The 22,433-nt window shown below is 58.5% G+C and overlaps 1 protein-coding gene across 1 annotated transcript in view; it reads right to left on the bottom strand.

Annotated features, from left to right (window-relative positions):
* TBXAS1 (thromboxane A synthase 1) overlaps positions 1 to 22,433 on the bottom strand; it is a 180,409-nt gene that overhangs the window by 48,438 nt on the left and 109,538 nt on the right. The window contains exons 6-8 of the mRNA XM_062176025.1: positions 8,597 to 8,685; positions 6,994 to 7,142; positions 1,903 to 2,033 (exon numbers count right to left, since the gene is read on the bottom strand). Of these exons, the coding sequence (XP_062032009.1) occupies positions 1,903 to 2,033; positions 6,994 to 7,142; positions 8,597 to 8,685 (369 nt within the window). The remainder of the gene's footprint in view (positions 1 to 1,902; positions 2,034 to 6,993; positions 7,143 to 8,596; positions 8,686 to 22,433) is intronic.

Genomic DNA, 22,433 nt, shown 5'->3' with positions numbered 1-22,433 from the left:
CATCCCGGTGGGTGGTCCCTGTGAGGCCCCTTGGGGTGTGACACAGTTATGGTCCCTGCGCTGAGGTGAGACAGGAGCTGTTGACAGAAGGGTGGACGCAGCCACATGCCCACCACGGCATTTTACAGAGCCGCAGCTGTAGCTGGCACCCTCTCCTTGTACCCTGGCTCACACAGGCTGCTAACGGGCCGTGGACATCTTGCAGAAATCTGTCCTGACCTCCGGCGAGGGCCACGGAGGGGGGCTCCCTGCGCGCTGCAGAGGAACGTGCGTGTGTTCATGGGCTACTTTCTCTGCACTGCATCACGGAGGCTATTCGAACAGTGCCCATTTAGGGCGGAAACAGGCCAGGGGGATGGTGGAATCCAAGACAAATATGCACCCTGATAGATGGAGGTGTCTAATCCCCCCATCGGCTAGAGCTTAGGAAAATATTTACCTTGTAACATCTGTGCTGCATTTCCATTGCACACACACACATCTGCTGGTGGAATGTGTATGGAGTTCAGTGTTCTTAGTAACCATATCGCTCTGTCTGCCCTCGGCCCGGCCTGCATTTGTGGCTGGGAGGATTCTCTCCGATCAGCTCATTGTTGGAAACAAATAGCGCTGGCGTTTAGAGACGGACGGCTCTAGGCAGCCGCAGTAATTGGATCTTTAAGGACCTCTCCCCCCTGCCCGGAGAGGTTCAGAGCAGCAGCTTCAACACTTCCGCCGGTTGCTGTAGGCAGCGGGTTTCGGGTTGGTGGGTGTGTGTGCGCGTGAGACCAAGCTCTCAGAGGGCAGCCCTTTGTAGCAACATCGGCTCTTCACTGGCCCCCTGCCCCAGGCTCCCTCCCCACTCTGCCAAGCAGGAACCCGAGCCTGGCCAGGTAGACAGTTGGCTGATTCTTCCCACAGCTCCCAGGGCGTTCAGGCTGGGTTCAGAGTGGGCAGGGGGCCGCGAGCTCCTCTCTGCCGCCCAGACACGGACAGGCCTGCCGCACCGGCCGCAGGGCAGGCAGCTGGGGCAGGACAGGGCGGCTGCCCAGGGCTGAAGCTGCTGACGGATGCTGACGTCAGCCTAGGCCGATGCCTGCGCCGCTGGGCCTCCTGATTCCCCCGGAGCCGCCCAGTCTCAGAGAAAACCCTTTCGAAGCCGCATCTTGCCGTGTCAGTGAAGGAAAAGCCACGTCAGCCCTGGTTTTCCCTCCAAGTAACTTTCTGCGGAGCTACGAGGCCCTCAAGGGCAGCAAATCCAACACCGCAACCATCTCCCCTCTCACGCCACGGCCTGCTTCTGTTCTCAGCCAAGTTCACGCGGCGGGCACCAACGTCACGTCTACCGTGTGCCAAGCCGAGCGCAGAGCCGTATGCGTGAAGCGTCAGAGGCACCAGACGGCCCTCGGCGGCGGAGTCTGCAGCAGCAGCCTTGGACCGGAAAGACACTGGGGCAGTGGGGGACTGACTGACCGCTGCCCGACGTCCCTTGGTGTTTGTGCTGTCCCTGCTGTCCATGGTGCTCTCACCATTCTTCAGAACGAGGACTGCTCGTGACAGGTACACGGGGCGCGTTGACCTAGCAGGTTCTTTGGCGCTTGGTTCTGTGCTTGGGGACTGCTTAAACTTGAGAGGCAGTTTTGGGGCCGGCTTCCAGGCGCTGGCCCGTGTCAGAGCAGGGACCTGCCGCTGGGCATCTCCCGCCCTGGGCCCTCTCCGCTCCCCTCCCCTCGCATTCGCGTCTGGCCTCCCTCGACCTTCCACACTTCCTCCTCCCGCCCGTGGAAAGCTCTGAGGGGCAGGCCGCTGGGGCCAGCCTGGTGCGCGGTGCGGTTCCGGGAGGGCAGAGAAAGCGAAGAGCGAGCAGAGCCGCCTGATGAGGCGCCGCTGCGTTTCGAGGCTGCGTCCTGTAAAATGTGTTACCTCGTCTGCTGCTTGCCGGTCCCGCAAGGCAATCACGCTCCTGACGAGTTGGTTAAAGAAGCCGTTCAGCTCATCTCGGTTCTTATTGGGCAAAATCCGGGCCAGCGGGACCATCACGGATGGAAACGCCACTTGAAAGACAACACCACTGGCAGTGAGAAGGCGGCGTGGCGAGCCAGGGCCGGGAGCTGCCCGGCACCCGCAGCAAACACTGGCGAGCCAGGGCCGGAGCTGCCCGGCACCCGCGGCAAACACTGGCGAGCCAGGGCCGGGAGCTGCCCGGCACCCGCGGCAAACACTGGCGAGCCAGGGCCGGGAGCTGCCCGGCACCCGCAGCAAACACTGGCCCGGATCAGAGGTGTCTGGGAGGCGCCCCCGCCCGGCACCAGCAGCAAACACTGGCCCGGATCAGAGGTGTCTGGGAGGCGCCCCCGCCCGGCACCAGCAGCAAACACTGGCCCGGATCAGAGGTGTCTGGGAGGCGCCCCCGCCCGGCACCCGCAGCAAACACTGGCCCGGATCAGAGGTGTCTGGGAGGCGCCCCCGCCCGGCACCCGCAGCAAACACTGGCCCGGATCAGAGGTGTCTGGGAGGCGCCCCCGCCCGCCACGAGTCACTGCTCCTGGGCGGGGCTCCGGCTCCTCTGCACACCTCACCCTTCCTCGCACAGAGTAAGCACTCAGTAAATGCCTGTGGGGCTTGCTGCCACCTGGCCCACCCGAGGTGGATGTCCTACTTGAACATTTTGGGTCTCAAGGTCTTGGTCTCATCGCGAGAGGACAGAGCCCAGGCCGCATGTCCGGTCCCAGCAAGCGGAAGATGGCGACTAATTTTAACTTCTCCTCACTTGCCTTTGTGCCCTCTGGGTGGTTTTCCCTGAGTGACCCCCTGCATCGTCCACAGGAGCTGTGATGCAGCTGCCACCAAGGCCTGTGGCCCTGTCCTCCGTGGCCCCTTGCCATGGCGTGGGCAGCCTGGGCCTTCTGTGCCCTGGGGACGGGACGCCCTGGGCTGGGGACCCTTAACACCTCCGGGAGAGAGGTACGGCCCGGCTGAGGGCCTGCTGTGGGGGAGCTGGACTCCGCTCAGTACCCACGGCTCCATGCTGGGCCTGCTGTGCGTGGGGCTGTGTGCAGGAGCCGCCCACTGCACAGCACGTGTCCTGTGTTTGAGGGCCCAAGGGAGAGAGCCAGAGCAGTCTCCCTAGGGTGGGGGTTGGAGGGGCAGAGTGCTGGATGACTGCGACCATTTCGGTGTGCACCCGTGGGTAACAGGGGCTCCCACTGAGGCTGGCCCAGATATGGGACTAAAAGCGACCAAGGAAGGAGCCAGCAAAGTGGGCAGATCACAGCGCGACAACGCTTCCACACATGCATACATGCAGGCAGACACTGGAATGGGTCAGAGGGCAGAAATCCGCTCGTAGAATTCGAAACAGAACCAAGGACTCAGCTCCGCAGAGGCTGGCGTCTCCCTGTGGCCCATCACGTGGCTGTGTGCTCCATCTCCCTGTGGCCTGTCACGTGGCTGTGTGCTCCGTCTCCCCGTGGCCTGTCATGTGGGCTGTGTGCTCCATCTCCCCGTGGCCTGTCACGTGGCTGTGTGCTCCATCTCCCTGTGGCCTGTCACATGGGCTGTGTGCTCCATCTCCCTGTGGCCTGTCACGTGGCTGTGTGCTCCGTCTCCCCGTGGCCTGTCAAATAGGCTGTGTGCTCCGTCTCCCCGTGGCCTGTCACGTGGGCTGTGTGCTCCGTCTCCCCGTGGCCTGTCACGTGGCTGTCTGCTCTGTCTCCCCGTGGCCTGTCAAATAGGCTGTGTGCTCCATCTCCCCGTGGCCTGTCACGTGGCTGTCTGCTCTGTCTCCCCGTGGCCTGTCAAATGGGCTGTGTGCTCCATCTCCCCATGGCCTGTCATGTGGGCTGTGTGCTCCGTCTCCCCGTGGCCTGTCATGTGGGCTGTCTGCTCTATCTCCCCGTGGCCTGTCACATGGCTGTCTGCTCCGTCTCCCCGTGGCCTGTCATGTGGGCTGTCTGCTCTATCTCCCCGTGGCCTGTCACATGGCTGTGTGCTCCGTCTCCCCGTGGCCTGTCACGTGGGCTGTGTGCTCCGTCTCCCCGTGGCCTGTCAAGTGGCTGTGTGCTCCGTCTCCCCGTGGCCTGTCACGTGGGCTGTGTGCTCCGTCTCCCCGTGGCCTGTCATGTGGGCTGTGTGCTCCGTCTCCCCGTGGCCTGTCACGTGGCTGTGTGCTCCATCTCCCTGTGGCCTGTCATGGGGGCTGTGTGCTCCATCTCCCTGTGGCCTGTCACGTGGCTGTGTGCTCCGTCTCCCCGTGGCCTGTCATGTGGGCTGTGTGCTCCGTCTCCCCGTGGCCTGTCACGTGGCTGTGTGCTCCATCTCCCTGTGGCCTGTCATGGGGGCTGTGTGCTCCATCTCCCTGTGGCCTGTCACGTGGCTGTGTGCTCCGTCTCCCCGTGGCCTGTCATGTGGGCTGTGTGCTCCATCTCCCCGTGGCCTGTCACGTGGCTGTCTGCTCTGTCTCCCTGTGGCCTGTCAAATGGGCTGTGTGCTCCATCTCCCCATGGCCTGTCATGTGGGCTGTGTGCTCCGTCTCCCCGTGGCCTGTCATGTGGGCTGTGTGCTCCATCTCCCTGTGGCCTGTCACGTGGGCTGTCTGCTCTGTCTCCCTGTGGCCTGTCACGTGGCTGTCTGCTCCGTCTCCCCGTGGCCTGTCACGTGGCTGTCTGCTCCATCTCCCTGTGGCCCGTCACGTGGGCTGTCTGCTCCATCTGCCCGTGGCCTGTCACATGGCTGTCTGCTCCATCCCCACGTGGCCTGTCACATGGCTGTCTGCTCCATCCCCACGTGGCCTGTCACATGGCTGTCTGCTCCATCCCCACGTGGCCTGTCACATGGCTGTCTGCTCCGTCTCCCCGTGGCCTGTCATGTGGCTGTCTGCTCCATCTCCCCGTGGCCTGTCACGTGGCTGTGTGCTCCGTCTCGCTGTGGCCCGTCATGTGGGCTGTCTGTCTCCCCATGGCCTGTCACGTGGCTGTCTGCTCCGTCTCCCCGTGGCCTGTCATGTGGCTGTGTGCTCCGTCTCCCTGTGGCCTGTCACGTGGGCTGTCTGCTCTGTCTCCCTGTGGCCTGTCACGTGGCTGTCTGCTCCGTCTCCCCGTGGCCTGTCATGTGGGCTGTGTGCTCCATCTCCCTGTGGCCTGTCATGTGGGCTGTCTGCTCTGTCTCCCTGTGGCCTGTCACGTGGCTGTCTGCTCCGTCTCCCCGTGGCCTGTCACGTGGCTGTCTGCTCCATCTCCCTGTGGCCTGTCACATGGGCTGTCTGCTCCGTCTGCCCGTGGCCTGTCACATGGCTGTCTGCTCCATCCCCACGTGGCCTGTCACATGGCTGTCTGCTCCATCCCCACGTGGCCTGTCACATGGCTGTCTGCTCCGTCTCCCCGTGGCCTGTCATGTGGCTGTCTGCTCCATCTCCCCGTGGCCTGTCACGTGGCTGTGTGCTCCATCTCCCTGTGGCCCGTCATGTGGGCTGTCTGCTCCGTCTCCCCGTGGCCTGTCACGTGGCTGTCTGCTCCGTCTCCCCGTGGCCTGTCACGTGGCTGTCTGCTCCGTCTCCACGTGGCCTGTCATGTGGCTGTCTGCTCCGTCTCCCCGTGGCCTGTCATGTGGCTGTCTGCTCCATCTCCCCGTGGCCTGTCACGTGGCTGTGTGCTCCATCTCCCTGTGGCCTGTCACGTGGCTGTGTGCTCCATCTCCCTGTGGCCTGTCACGTAGCTGTGTGCCCCATCTCCCCGTGGCCTGTCATGTAGCGGTTGTCTGCTCCATCTTCTGTCTCCCTGTGGCCTGTCACGTGGCTGTGTGCTCCATCTCCCCGTGGCCTGTCACGGGGGCTGTGTGCTCCATCTCCCCGTGGCCTGTCATGTGGCTGTGTGCTCCGTCTCCCTGTGGCCCATCATGTGGGCTGTCTGCTCCGTCTTCCCGTGGCCTGTCACGTGGCTGTGTGCTCCGTCTCCCTGTGGCCTGTCATGTGGCTGTCTGCTCTGTCTCCCTGTGGCCTGTCACAGGGGCTGTGTGCTCCGTCTCCCCGTGGCCTGTCACGTGGCTGTCTGCTCCATCTCCCTGTGGCCTGTCACATGGGCTGTCTGCTCTATCTCCCCGTGGCCTGTCACGTGGCTGTCTGCTCCGTCTCCACGTGGCCTGTCATGTGGCTGTCTGCTCCGTCTTCCCGTGGCCTGTCATGTGGCTGTCTGCTCCGTCTCCACGTGGCCTGTCATGTGGCTGTCTGCTCTGTCTCCCTGTGGCCTGTCACAGGGGCTGTGTGCTCCGTCTCCCCGTGGCCTGTCACATGGCTGTCTGCTCCATCTCCCTGTGGCCTGTCACATGGGCTGTCTGCTCCATCTCCCCGTGGCCTGTCACGTGGCTGTCTGCTCCGTCTCCCCGTGGCCTGTCATGTGGCTGTCTGCTCTGTCTCCCCGTGGCCTGTCAAATGGGCTGTCTGCTCCATCTCCACGTGGCCTGTCATGTGGCTGTCTGCTCCGTCTCCCTGTGGCCTGTCATGTGGCTGTCTGCTCCGTCTCCACGTGGCCTGTCACGTGGCTGTGTGCTCCATCTCCCTGTGGCCCATCATGTGGGCTGTGTGCTCTGTCTCCCCGTCGCCTGTCATGTAGCTGTGTGCCCCGTCTCCCCGTGGCCTGTCACATGGCTGTCTGCTCCGTCTCCCCATGGCCTGTCATGTGGCTGTCTGCTCTGCCTCCCTGTGGCCTGTCACGTGGCTGTCTGCTTTACCATGCACTGTGCTCCCAGGGGCATCTGCTGAATGGCAGAAGACAAAAGGCTTTGGGTCCCTCCAGTCTTGGCTCTGCCTTTCTGAGCCTCTGTTTTCTTACCTGAGAAATGGGGACAAAGACATTTTCCTTGTGGGATCAATGCCCAGAGGGCAGGGCACCCAGCACGGTGCCTCGGGCTGCTTTCTGGGCCCAGAGGTCAGGGCCGCCTGTGTGGGCAGTGAGTGGTGGTCACACGGGAGGGCCCTTCCTAGCGGCTGGTGCCTCAGCACCCGGGCAGGGCTGTACTTACAGATCAGAGCCAGCAGAGGCCGGGGGATGCTGACTTGGAAGAAGCGCCGGCAGTGTGCCACTAAGGGGTGCTCGGGCACCTCCCGGGAGTCCACCTGGGTGCCGAAGGCGACGCTGGCAACCACGTCCGTGGTGTAATAGCAGTAGCACCTGCGGGAGACAGGCATTCCCATGGGAAAGGACCCTGGCTCGGGTCTCCCCCCCTGCACCCCTCCTGGCCTCAGGCCAGGGCTGGCAAGAGGAGCTGCTGCGGATCTGAGGGGAGGCGGGGGGTGAGGCCCTTTCAGCCGAATGCGGCAGGGGCCGGAGGGGAGGACAGCCACACTGCTCTCAACCTTCCGGCCGGGCAGCCTTCCTCAGCCAGAACCCGGCCCAGTACCCAGACGCGCACGGGAGGCTGGGCGACCCGGGGCCTGTGTGCTGTGCGCCCAGCTTGTGCACGGCCCCTCCTCCCCAGGCCAGGACCGATGGGCACTCGTCAGATTGCCAGGGATGCATTAGCAACCTGATCACCACTTCTATTAACTTCGCCCCCCTCTTCTTGCCAACACACACAAACCAGGGGCTGTGCACACGTAAATAAAGAGCGGGCGGACTTGGTCCTGCGCCCAGATGTGTGTGATCACGGGCGGCACTCACTGCCCAGACAAGCAGAAGGGATGTGTCGGGCAGCAGCTCCAGAGGAGTCGGCTCCTCGGGCTCCGGGAACCTGGCCCCCTCAGGCCACTTTAAACCAAAGTCCCCTTTTTTCTTATCTTTTGGGAGTAGTCAGATTAGCTTCTTTCTAGAAAGGCTAACAGCTGGGATATTAATACCCTTTTACAGTGAAAATGTCCGCCTTTGTCCCCAAGGTAGGCCCACATTTAGCTTCTCCTTGAACCACCAACTTATCATCAAGGAACAAATGACATGTCCAGGTGACTTTTGTTATGTTGGCTGCTTTTACAACTGACTACGTATTTTCCTGCCTGTGATAAAACCAGAAACGAGACTACTGAATGTGATTTTATCTCATCTTAATGGCCGAAGCTTTCAGGATCTTAAGAGTTATTTGCAGTGTTTGTAGCTGCTGAAGCCACCTTATCTTTAGCCAACTCCCAAAGCATCGTACCTGAACAAAGGTGGCTTAAAAGACTTGGTCAACTCCACGGCACAGTGAAAACGCTGGCGATGATGACGTGACTGTTTTATCGGCAGCCACATGTAGGAGCTGGCTTCCGACTGGCGCGCCACGCCCACTGCATTCCTAACTGCTGGAAGCCACGATTTGGCTCAAGATGACTGCGGGTTGCGGGGGGGAACGCAGGTCACCCATCAGGGACATTGGTGCCCACCAGGGACTCGTGGCTTCCAGGCTGGGGGGCTCCACAGTGGTTCTTGACCTGACAATGCATGGCCTGCCCAGTGTGTCCTGTCCTCGTGTGTGTCAGCGGCAGCCAGCGAGCACACCCAGCCCCAGCTGCCTCCCCGGGCCACGTGCAACAGCCTATGACACACTTCTTACTAATCAGCCCCTCGTGGCTGGCCCCGAGGTGACCGGCCAGCAGTTCCACGAAGTTCCAAACTGCAGCAGTGTCTCATCGGCCGCCCCCCAACGCCCTTACCTCTGGACGTCGAAGGCAGCCCTGGACTGTGCACAGCGCTGGAAATGAGCCAGGAGAAGGTCGCAGGCTTGGCTGAGCAGGGGCAGCATCTGCCAAGGGAGAACAAAGCAGTGACTGGTGCAGCCTGCAGGGAGCGCACGTCGGTGGGCCGAGCTCTCGGGGAAAGTGGCCATTGTTTGGAAGGTGCTTTTCACACAGCTACTACTGGAGAGGAAGAACTCACATTCACAAATGTTCATAAAATACAATAGCTGTAAACGTCTGTTTTAGCTTGAGCAATCTTTTTTATTTTTTGGAAGCAAAAAAGAAAGAATTCAAAATAAACATGGTGAAATAATTCTGGAAGTGATATGAAGTGCTTAGACACAGCTGAGGGCCATAGCCAGTTTCATGACATTTGGTTAACATTAAAGAGTAAATAGACCACATTCCATATGTCCTGTCTCTGGAATTAACCCAAATCCGCGCTTGCTTGTTCCAGTTATAGATCTTCCACTGTAAAATCGCAGTATCCAAAGGAACCTCGGGTCATCCATTTCAACATTTTAATTAACACAGAAATTATTTTTTAGGGTATTTCTGAGTGATGGGTATTCATTTGTGCGTACGCTGCTTAAACCTTTAAATATAGGGGCTCTCTTGGTTCAAGAGGCCCCCTTTTACCACACAGAGCAAGTACTGGGTTTTCTTACTGACAAAGTGCTATGGGGGTGGGTGCTTGGCGCAGGGTTAAGTCGCCTTCTGAGATTCCAGCATCCCACGTGGGAGTGCTCACCATGAGTCTGGGAATCCTGCTGCCCATCCAGCTTCCTGCTCACGTGCACCTGGGAGGCAGCGGGCGGCAGCTCGAGAACTTGGGTCCCTGCCGCCCACGTGGGAGACCGGGATTGAGCTCCTGGCTGCTAACTTTGGCCTGGCCCAGCCATGGCTATTGGGAGCATTTGGGGAGTGAAATAGCTGATGGAAGTTTTCTGTCTGTCTGTCTCTCTGCTTCTCTCTCTATCTCATTGCAGTTTGAATGAAAGTTGAAAATAAATTTTAAAGAATTCTGTTGTGGAAAATGAAACACAGGAAGGTACAGAAAATGGCATCGTGAACAAGCATGGGCCACCACCCAGCTCCAACACATTCCGGCCTTGTGTTTGGCTGCCTGCTGCTTCACACCCAGCAGGCTGGTGTGCAGGGTGAAGGTCTTTGTGGAGGCCAAAGGGCACCCTTGTGACCTTTAATGCTCCCCTATGCATTTGAAAGGCCAAGGTGGAAGCATTCAGGTGACCACTGCACCCTGCACACATTCTACAGGCACACAGGGGGCCCTCACCCAGTGCACATTCTACAGGCACACAGGGGGCCCTCACCCAGTGCACATTCTACAGGCACACAGGGGACCCTCACCCAGTGCACATTCTACAGACACACAGGGGGCCCTGTACCCAGTGCACATTCTACAGGCACACAGGGGACACAACACCCAGTGCACATTCTACAGGCACACAGGGGACCCTCACCCAGTGTACATTCTACAGGCACACAGGGGACCCTCACCCAGTGCACATTCCACAGGCACACAGGGGGCCCTCACCCAGTGCACATTCTACAGGCACACAGGGGACCCTCACCCAGTGCACATTCTACAGGCACACAGGGGGCCCTCACCCAGTGCACATTCTACAGGCACACAGGGGACCCTCACCCAGTGCACATTCTACAGGCACACAGGGGGCCCTCACCCAGTGCACATTCTACAGGCACACAGGGGACCCTCACCCAGTGTACATTCTACAGGCACACAGGGGACCCTCACCCAGTGCACATTCTACAGGCACACAGGGGACCCTCACCCAGTGCACATTCTACAGGCACACAGGGGACCCTGCACACAGTGCACATTCTACAGGCACACAGGGGACCCTCACCCAGTGCACATTCTACAGGCACACAGGGGACCCTCACCCAGTGTACATTCTACAGGCACACAAGGGACCCTCACCCAGTGCACATTCCACAGGCACACAGGGGGCCCTCACCCAGTGCACATTCTACAGGCACACAGTGGGCCCTCACCCAGTGCACATTCTACAGGCACACAGGGGACCCTCACCCAGTGCACATTCTACACGCACACAGGGGACCGTCACCCAGTGCACATTCTACAGACACACAGGGGACCGTCACCCAGTGCACATTCTACAGGCACACAGGGGACCCTCACCCAGTGCACATTCTACAGGCACACAGGGGACCCTGCACACAGTGCACATTCTACAGGCACACAGGGGACCCTCACCCAGTGCACATTCTACAGGCACACAGGGGACCCTCACCCAGTGCACATTCTACAGGCACACAGGGGACCCTCACCCAGTGCACATTCTACAGGCACACAGGGGACCCTCACCCAGTGCACATTCTACAGGCACACAGGGGGCCCTCACCCAGTGCACATTCTACAGGCACACAGGGGACCCTCACCCAGTGCACATTCTACAGGCACACAGGGGACCCTCACCCAGTGCACATTCTACAGGCACACAGGGGACCCTCACCCAGTGCACATTCTACAGGCACACAGGGGACCCTCACCCAGTGCACATTCTACAGGCACACAGGGGACCCTCACCCAGTGTACATTCTACAGGCACACAGGGTACACAGCACCCAGTGCACATTCTACAGGCACACAGGGGACCCTCACCCAGTGCACATTCTACAGGCACACAGGGGACCCTCACCCAGTGCACATTCTACAGGCACACAGGGGACCCTCACCCAGTGCACATTCTACAGGCACACAGGGGACCCTGCACACAGTGCACATTCTACAGGCACACAGGGGACCCTCACCCAGTGTACATTCTACGGGCACACAGGGGACCCTGCACACAGTGCACATTCTACAGGCACACAGGGGACACAGCACCCAGTGCACATTCTACAGGCACACAGGGGGCCCTGCACACAGTGCACATTCTACAGGCACACAGGGGGCCCTCACCCAGTGCACATTCTACAGGCACACAGGGGACCCTGCACACAGTGCACATTCTACAGGCACACAGGGGACCCTCACCCAGTGCACATTCTACAGGCACACAGGGGACCCTCACCCAGTGCACATTCTACAGGCACACAGGGGACCCTCACCCAGTGTACATTCTACAGACACACAGGGGACCCTCACCCAGTGCACATTCTACAGGCACACAGGGGACCCTCACCCAGTGTACATTCTACAGGCACACAGGGGGCCCTCACCCAGTGCACATTCTACAGGCACACAGGGGACCCTCACCCAGTGTACATTCTACAGACACACAGGGGACCCTCACCCAGTGCACATTCTACAGGCACACAGGGGACCCTCACCCAGTGTACATTCTACAGGCACACAGGGGGCCCTCACCCAGTGTACATTCTACAGACACACAGGGGGCCCTCACCCAGTGCACATTCTACAGGCACACAGGGGACCCTGCACACAGTGCACATTCTACAGGCACACAGGGGACCCTCACCCAGTGCACATTCTACAGGCACACAGGGGACCCTCACCCAGTGTACATTCTACAGGCACACAGGGGACCCTCACCCAGTGTACATTCTACAGGCACACAGGGGGCCCTCACCCAGTGTACATTCTACAGGCACACAGGGGACCCTCACCCAGTGCACATTCTACAGGCACACAGGGGACCCTGCACACAGTGCACATTCTACAGGCACACAGGGGACCCTCACCCAGTGCACATTCTACAGGCACACAGGGGACCCTCACCCAGTGTACATTCTACAGGCACACAGGGGACCCTCACCCAGTGCACATTCCACAGGCACACAGGGGGCCCTCACCCAGTGCACATTCTACAGGCACACAGTGGGCCCTCACCCAGTGCACATTCTACAGGCACACAGGGGACCCTCACCCAGTGCACATTCTACAGGCACACAGGGGACCCTCACCCAGTGCACATTCTACAGACACACAGGGGACCCTCACCCAGTGCACATTCTACAGGCACACAGGGGACCCTCACCCAGTGCACATTCTACAGGCACACAGGGGACCCTGCACACAGTGCACATTCTACAGGCACACAGGGGACCCTCACCCAGTGCACATTCTACAGGCACACAGGGGACCCTCACCCAGTGCACATTCTACAGGCACACAGGGGACCCTCACCCAGTGCACATTCTACAGGCACACAGGGGGCCCTGTACCCAGTGCACATTCTACAGGCACACAGGGGGCCCTCACCCAGTGCACATTCTACAGGCACACAGGGGACCCTCACCCAGTGCACATTCTACAGGCACACAGGGGACCCTCACCCAGTGCACATTCTACAGGCACACAGGGGACCCTCACCCAGTGCACATTCTACAGGCACACAGGGGACCCTCACCCAGTGCACATTCTACAGGCACACAGGGGACCCTCACCCAGTGCACATTCTACAGGCACACAGGGGACCCTCACCCAGTGTACATTCTACAGGCACACAGGGTACACAGCACCCAGTGCACATTCTACAGGCACACAGGGGACCCTCACCCAGTGCACATTCTACAGGCACACAGGGGACCCTCACCCAGTGCACATTCTACAGGCACACAGGGGACCCTCACCCAGTGCACATTCTACAGGCACACAGGGGACCCTGCACACAGTGCACATTCTACAGGCACACAGGGGACCCTCACCCAGTGTACATTCTACGGGAACACAGGGGACCCTGCACACAGTGCACATTCTACAGGCACACAGGGGACACAGCACCCAGTGCACATTCTACAGGCACACAGGGGGCCCTGCACACAGTGCACATTCTACAGGCACACAGGGGGCCCTCACCCAGTGCACATTCTACAGGCACACAGGGGACCCTGCACACAGTGCACATTCTACAGGCACACAGGGGACCCTCACCCAGTGCACATTCTACAGGCACACAGGGGACCCTCACCCAGTGCACATTCTACAGGCACACAGGGGACCCTCACCCAGTGTACATTCTACAGACACACAGGGGACCCTCACCCAGTGCACATTCTACAGGCACACAGGGGACCCTCACCCAGTGTACATTCTACAGGCACACAGGGGGCCCTCACCCAGTGCACATTCTACAGGCACACAGGGGACCCTCACCCAGTGTACATTCTACAGACACACAGGGGACCCTCACCCAGTGCACATTCTACAGGCACACAGGGGACCCTCACCCAGTGTACATTCTACAGGCACACAGGGGGCCCTCACCCAGTGTACATTCTACAGACACACAGGGGGCCCTCACCCAGTGCACATTCTACAGGCACACAGGGGACCCTGCACACAGTGCACATTCTACAGGCACACAGGGGACCCTCACCCAGTGCACATTCTACAGGCACACAGGGGACCCTCACCCAGTGCACATTCTACAGGCACACAGGGGACCCTCACCCAGTGCACATTCTACAGGCACACAGGGGACCCAGCACCCAGTGTACATTCTACAGGCACACAGGGTACACAGCACACAGTGCACATTCTACAGGCACACAGGGGGCCCTCACCCAGTGTACATTCTACAGGCACACAGGGGACCCTCACCCAGTACACATTCTACAGGCACACAGGGGACACGCACCAGTGCACATTCTACAGGCACACAGGGTACACAGCACACAGTGTACATTCTACAGGCACACAGGGGACCCTCACCCAGTGCACATTCTACAGGCACACAGGGGACCCTCACCCAGTACACATTCTACAGGCACACAGGGGACACGCACCAGTGCACATTCTACAGGCACACAGGGTACACAGCACACAGTGCACATTCTACAGGCACACAGGGGACACAGCACCCAGTGCACATTCTACAGGCACACAGGGGACCCTCACCCAGTGCACATTCTACAGGCACACAGGGTACACAGCACACAGTGCACATTCTACAGGCACACAGGGGGCCCTCACCCAGTGCACATTCTACAGGCACACAGGGGACCCTCACCCAGTGCACATTCTACAGGCACACAGGGGACCCTCACCCAGTGCACATTCTACAGGCACACAGGGTACACAGCACACAGTGTACATTCTACAGGCACACAGGGGACCCTCACCCAGTGCACATTCTACAGGCACACAGGGGACCCTCACCCAGTGCACATTCTACAGGCACACAGGGGACCCTCACCCAGTGCACATTCCACAGGCACACAGGGGGCCCTCACCCAGTGCACATTCTACAGGCACACAGGGGACCCTCACCCAGTGCACATTCTACAGGCACACAGGGGACCCTCACCCAGTGCACATTCTACAGGCACACAGGGGACCCTCACCCAGTGCACATTCTACAGGCACACAGGGGGCCCTCACCCAGTGCACATTCTACAGGCACACAGGGGACCCTCACCCAGTGTACATTCTACAGGCACACAGGGGACCCTGCACACAGTGCACATTCTACAGGCACACAGGGGACCCTGCACACAGTGCACATTCTACAGGCACACAGGGGGCCCTCACCCAGTGCACATTCTACAGGCACACAGGGGGCCCTCACCCAGTGCACATTCTACAGGCACACAGGGGACCCTCACCCAGTGCACATTCTACAGGCACACAGGGGACCCTCACCCAGTGTACATTCTACAGGCACACAGGGGACCCTCACCCAGTGCACATTCTACAGGCACACAGGGGACCCTCACCCAGTGTACATTCTACAGGCACACAGGGGACCCTCACCCAGTGCACATTCCACAGGCACACAGGGGGCCCTCACCCAGTGCACATTCTACAGGCACACAGGGGACACGCACCAGTGCACATTCTACAGGCACACAGGGGACCCTCACCCAGTGCACATTCTACAGGCACACAGGGTACACAGCACCCAGTGCACATTCTACAGGCACACAGGGGACCCTCACCCAGTGCACATTCTACAGGCACACAGGGGACCCTCACCCAGTGTACATTCTACAGGCACACAGGGGACCCTCACCAAGTGCACATTCTACAGGCACACAGGGGACCCAGCACCCAGTGCACATTCTACAGGCACACAGGGGACCCTCACCCAGTGCACATTCTACAGGCACACAGGGGACACGGCACACAGTGCACATTCTACAGGCACACAGGGGACCCTCACCCAGTGTACATTCTACAGGCACACAGGGGGCCCTGCACCCAGTGCACATTCTACAGGCACACAGGGGACCCTCACCCAGTGTACATTCTACAGGCACACAGGGGACCCTCACCCAGTGCACATTCTACAGGCACACAGGGGACCCTCACCCAGTGCACATTCTACAGGCACACAGGGGACCCTCACCCAGTGTACATTCTACAGGCACACAGGGGGCCCTGCACCCAGTGCACATTCTACAGGCACACAGGGGACCCTCACCCAGTGCACATTCTACAGGCACACAGGGGACCCTCACCCAGTGCACATTCTACAGGCACACAGGGGACCCTCACCCAGTGCACATTCTACAGACACACAGGGGACCCTGCACCCAGTGCACATTCTACAGGCACACAGGGGACCCTCACCCAGTGCACATTCTACAGGCACACAGGGGACCCTCACCCAGTGCACATTCTACAGGCACACAGGGGACCCTCACCCAGTGCACATTCTACAGGCACACAGGGGACCCTCACCCAGTGCACATTCTACAGGCACACAGGGGACCCTCACCCAGTGCACATTCTACAGGCACACAGGGGACCCTGCACACAGTGCACATTCTACAGGCACACAGGGTACACAGCACACAGTGCACATTCTACAGGCACACAGGGGACCCTCACCCAGTGCACATTCTACAGGCACACAGGGGACCCTCACCCAGTGCACATTCTACAGGCACACAGGGGACCCTCACCCAGTGCACATTCTACAGGCACACAGGGGACCCTCACCCAGTGCACATTCTACAGGCACACAGGGGACCCTCACCCAGTGCACATTCTACAGGCACACAGGGGACCCTCACCCAGTGCACATTCTACAGGCACACAGGGGACCCTCACCCAGTGCACATTCTACAGGCACACAGGGGACCCTGCACACAGTGCACATTCTACAGGCACACAGGGGACCCTGCACACAGTGCACATTCTACAGGCACACAGGGGGCCCTCACCCAGTGCACATTCTACAGGCACACAGGGGGCCCTCACCCAGTGCACATTCTACAGGCACACAGGGGACCCTCACCCAGTGCACATTCTACAGGCACACAGGGGACCCTCACCCAGTGTACATTCTACAGGCACACAGGGGACCCTCACCCAGTGCACATTCTACAGGCACACAGGGGACACAGCACACAGTGCACATTCTACAGGCACACAGGGTACACAGCACACAGTGCACATTCTACAGGCACACAGGGGACCCTCACCCAGTGCACATTCTACAGGCACACAGGGGACCCTCACCCAGTGCACATTCTACAGGCACACAGGGTACACAGCACCCAGTGCACATTCTACAGGCACACAGGGGGCCCTCACCCAGTGCACATTCTACAGGCACACAGGGGACCCTGCACACAGTGCACATTCTACAGGCACACAGGGTACACAGCACACAGTGCACATTCTACAGGCACACAGGGGACCCTCACCCAGTGCACATTCTACAGGCACACAGGGTACACAGCACCCAGTGCACATTCTACAGGCACACAGGGGGCCCTCACCCAGTGCACATTCTACAGGCACACAGGGGCCCTGCACACAGTGCACATTCTACAGGCACACAGGGGGCCCTCACCCAGTGCACATTCTACAGGCACACAGGGGACCCTCACCCAGTGCACATTCTACAGGCACACAGGGGACCCTCACCCAGTGCACATTCTACAGGCACACAGGGGACCCTCACCCAGTGCACATTCTACAGGCACACAGGGGACCCTAACCCAGTGCACATTCTACAGGCACACAGGGGACACAGCACACAGTGCACATTCTACAGGCACACAGGGGACCCTGCACACAGTGCACATTCTACAGGCACACAGGGGACACGCACCAGTGCACATTCTAGATGAGCAGCAAGGCTAAAGCAACGTGCTGTAATACATTTTCTGAGCATTTCCTATGGAAAACTTATTCTGAACTTTTCCTTGCTCTTAAGATTGTACTACTTTGACATTAGAATATTGAGTTTTTGGTGGTGGGGAACATTTTTTTCTCTTGGTTCATCTCAGCACCTAAAATAGTGCCTGGCATATATGATTCTTTGTTGAATATGTGCATGAATGATCCCATATTGATTACTTTATCTCTCTCCTTTTCTCTCCCTCTCTTTCCTTCTCTCTCTTCTCCCAACCTCCATCCTTCTTCTCTCTCCCTTTCTTTCCCTCTCTCCCTCTCTCTCTCTCTCTCTCACACCCTCCATCCTTCCTCTCTCCCTCTCTCTCCCTCTCTCTCCTTCTCTCTCCTTCTCTCCCCTTCTTCCCCCCCCCCACCCCCCATCCTTCCTCTCTCTCCACCCCCCATTTTCTAAAACCAGGGTCTCTCCTAAAGGCCGCTGCCGTAAGTGTGGCTCAGTATTTCAGGAACTATCAGGTAAACGGTGCCTGAACCGAATGAGTCACTTCCTGTGATCTGCACCCCGCACGTCAGCGGCGAAGCCAGGCTTGTGTTGACTCTCTTAGATGACACACGACACAGGCAAACACTGAGGCTCAGGTCAGGGAAAACCACAGGCGCTTTCTCCATGAATCATAACCACGTGCCCTGGATTGTAGGACCCTTTAAGGTGCATTTGTTAGAAACATTTTCCTTTTACACTGCATTTATTCCAGTAAAAAGGCTGCTTGCCCTGTGCTCTGAGCAGGAGCATCCCTTCACTGTCCTGAAATATCCAGGTGGTTGGGAAGGCCTGGGAGAGGGGCAGCTCCGGCAGCTGGGGCTGGCTGTGGGCTGGCTGCGGGGTGCTGTGGGGGTGCTGTGGGGGTGCTGTGGGGTGCTGTGGCTTTGTGCCTCACATGCCGTCCCGCCCCTCACTGTGTGCTCTGTGGCTGCAGGAAAGAACCGTGTCACCAGGGGCCCAGCTGCTCAGCCGTGGGAGCTCTCTCAGGCACTTGGCCCTCGGAAGCCTGGCGGGCATTCCTGCAGGTCTGGAGGGAGGGAGTTGGGGTCTGAGCTCAGAGCTGCGAGGCTCCAAGGAAGCTGGCTGTAGAGGGGGCTCGGACGGCAGGGACAGTGGCCTGGGAAGTCCCTCTGGTGGCCAACGACAGGTCAAGAGCAGACCATGCAGAGCGGAGCCCACCCAAGTGAAGACACTGTAGCATAGCTGAGTCTCTCCCCTTGTTGCCAGCACTCTTGGCCACCTTGGGAGAAAGAATTTTCTGCTTTTCAAGATGCATAGGGGCCGCTGCCTGCGGTGCCGGCATCCCATATGGACACCAGTTCGAGTACCGGCTGCTCTGCTTCCAATCCAGCTCTCTGCTGTGGCCTGGGAAAGCAGTAGAAGATGGCCCAAGTCCTTGGGCCCCTGCACCTGCACAGGAGACCTGGAAGAGGCTCCTGGTTCCTGGCTTCAGTTTGGCCCAACTCCAGCCATTGTAGCCATTTGGGGAGTGAACCAGTGGATGGAAGACCTCTCTCTCTCTGCCTCTGTCTCTGTAACTCTGCCTCTCAAATAAATAAATCTTAAACAAAAAAGATGCATGGGCTTAGAATGGGTCATGGGACATATCTACATATTAAAATCGCATTACCTGCAGGGTTGGCTCTTCCCTTTGTTCCTCCAAAATGTATTAAGTGTCTTGTAAGTCCTCATGCATCCTTTTGCCACACAGACAGGATGGAGCACAGAGCCCTGGGGCCCTCTACTAGACAACCACGTTAGGGTCCATCACCCTGGGTTTGTTTTTTTCAAGATTTATTTGTTTATTTGAAAGGCATAGCGATAGAGCAAGAGGAAGAGAGCTCTTTCACCTGCTGGCTCACTCCCCAGATGCCCGCAGTGGCCAGGTCTGGGGCCAGGCCAAAGCCAGGAGCTGGAGCTCCACTCAGATCTCTCTTGGGGGCGGCAGGAGCCCAGACGCATGGGCCAGCTGCTGCTGAGGTGCATTGACAGGCGGCTGACTGGCAGCAGAGCGACCGGAACCCAAGCTGGTGCTCTGGCGGAGGCTGCCGCTTTACCCACAGCTCCCTGACGCCTGCCTCTCGTCGTCACTGTCCTCAGCTCTGTCACTGTGCAGACCTCAGCGGCCACCGTGAGTCAGCGGGGAAGACCCTGTCACATGACTCGCCAGGACAGAAATGTGATTTACCTCCTCTGCCTCCCTGTTCGTCCGCTCATAAGAGACCGGCACTGTTCCGACATCCTTGCCGACTCCCCATGACTCCTGTATGCTTGCCCAAAGGCTCAGGCCATCGGGTAACGATTCCTCGCACAAGAGTGTGAAGTGGGTCCCTACTGTGGCTGCTGAGCCGCGTCTTCCAAGAGGCGTCGGCCTAACGTCATGTCAGGAGAACCCTTCCGTCTAAGCCCCATCTCTGTCCACTTCTCTGGCTGTATTTCTGCAACTTTAAAAAAAGATTTACTTATTCCTCTAGAAATAAGAGCTATAGAGGGAAGGAGAGGCAGAGAGAGATCTTCCATCCACTGGTTCACTCCCCAAAGGGCCACAACAACCAGAGCTGGGCCAGGCTGAAGCCAGGAGCCAGGAGCTTCCTCCAGGTCTCCCATGCGGGTGCAGGGGCCCAAGCACTTGGGCCGTCTTCCGCTGCTTTCCCCAGGCCATTAGCAGGAAGCAGAATCAGAAGTGGAGAAGCCGGGACGAGGACCAGTGCCTATACGGGATGCTGGTATCACAGGCGGTGGCATCACCTGCTATGCCACAATGCTGGTCCCTTCAATTATTTTTAACACGCGTAGTGGTACAAGTGAGCCCTATTTCAATAAGATCTTATATCCCAAAATAGCTTTTAGATTTATTTCAGAGGGACAGTAGCATAGTAAAAAATAAAAACACCATTTGAAAGGGAAGTCTCTTTAGCTCTCGGGCTTGAACTCCTTTAACCTAACAAAAGAGATGTGCACAGAATTTGATTTACACGCAGTCCTTCCGACACCCACCCTGTGTAGGAGGGGCACCCACTGGCCCCGAGTGCCAGTGGAGCCCGGGCTTGGCCGCCCGTCCTCGGTTCTGCGCGTTCTCCACTAGAAAGCCTTGTTGCTGGCTGACGTGATTGTAATTTTCTACTATCCCCTGCCTGCTATCTGTTGAACTGAATAGATAATGACATTTTTACTTGGGTTAATGTGATATGAGATGGGGCATGTAGTATGAAAGATGTCTTAAAAGGCAGTGCAGAGAGGACCTGATAGGACAGAGGGGCACGATCTGTGCGCTGGCCGACAGCCATCATTCCAGGCTTTCTCCCCTGCGTTGTGCACGAGCAGTTACGGACTGTTCATTCTGACATGAGTTGCATGCAAACAAAAGCTCTCTGATGGGCTCGCATAATCTCCGTACCATCCACACACCCTGCAGTTCTGCCCCTAGATGTTCGGATAAGCAGGCGGCTGCGGCAAAGGCAACACACACCCACCGATGAACACACAATGCTGCCATCACTCAGAGCCTAACGAATGACTCTCGTTTGCTTGTTACATTTCATTTTCTTTGTACGGTAATGAGTGGTTTTTATTTTTGCTTTTTCCCCAATTTTTCATAATGCACATGTATTGCATTTCCAAGCAGATAAAATATTAATGCTATTACGTTTTTATTTTGGTTTTAAAAAATAATTTCTCCCTGGGAGTTGTTAGGGACTGAATATATCGCCTCAAAATTCATGTTTTGAAGCCATAGCATCCAGGGTAGCTATATCTGGAGACGGAGCCTCTAAGGAAGTAGTTCTGGTTAAATGAGGCCAGAATGGGGGCCCTGATCCAGGAGGAATTGTAGCCTGGTAAGGAGAAACGCCAGCCCGCAGGGGAAGGGTGGGCCATGGCAGCACCCAGCGAGACGGAAGGAGGCCTCGCCGGAGATCAGCACCCGGCTCTCCGTGAGGACAAGTGTGAGTTGCTGGAGCTGTGGCAGCCTGAGCTAAGGCGGGTGTTCCAGCAGCCAAGCCTCAGGGGGAGCTTTCCCGGCCTGTGCCTCTCTTGCCTCACACTGGCTGTCCCCCGGCTTGGCGGTGCCGTCCGGCTGGGCCGCTGCGTGGTAACTAGGTGACCCCTGAGGATAGGCACGTCCCGGCTTGGGGAGGAAATGCCCCAAGTAGCCTGGAGCTTGCTGTACAGTCAGGCGCCCAGGTGAACAACAGCAACAACAACAACAGCACGGGGATTCCTGCCGACTGTGTCTGAGGCATTGGGAGTCAGGGTGCCGGCGGGAGACAGCTAACGGAGGAAGGACCACAGAGGGCCAGAAACTCCTACCACAGGCCTTTCTTCTCCTCTCCTCGTGGGGGCGCCCCAGAGTCTCACCCGCGGAGTTTGCCCCTTGCAAGGTGAGAGCTGGCCCCGGGAGTGCAGCCCACCTGGCCCTGCCAGCTCCCCCCCCCCGCCCAGGCACTCTCCAGCCCTGTGGCCCCAGCAAGCTGCTGCACTGCCCTGAGTCTGTCATCTGCCAAGCGGGAGATGGGCAGATGCCTATTAACCACCGTGTCTTGCCTTGAAGAGCTTGACCAAGATTCTAAGCAAAACACGTAGAACTCCTAGCACCGAAAGGCAGTGAGGGTCGGGGTCGAGACCCGGGCGCCGTCCTCCAGAGCACGGACTGGCTTGTACCTCCATGCCCTTCTCTCCTTCCTTGCTCTTCCCAGGCAACTCCCCATTTT

This window comes from Lepus europaeus, chromosome 1, assembly GCF_033115175.1.
Source record: "Lepus europaeus isolate LE1 chromosome 1, mLepTim1.pri, whole genome shotgun sequence".
Taxonomy (NCBI): domain Eukaryota; kingdom Metazoa; phylum Chordata; class Mammalia; order Lagomorpha; family Leporidae; genus Lepus; species Lepus europaeus.
Note: the sequence above shows the minus strand (reverse complement) of the source record. Positions and strands in the feature narration are given on the sequence as shown.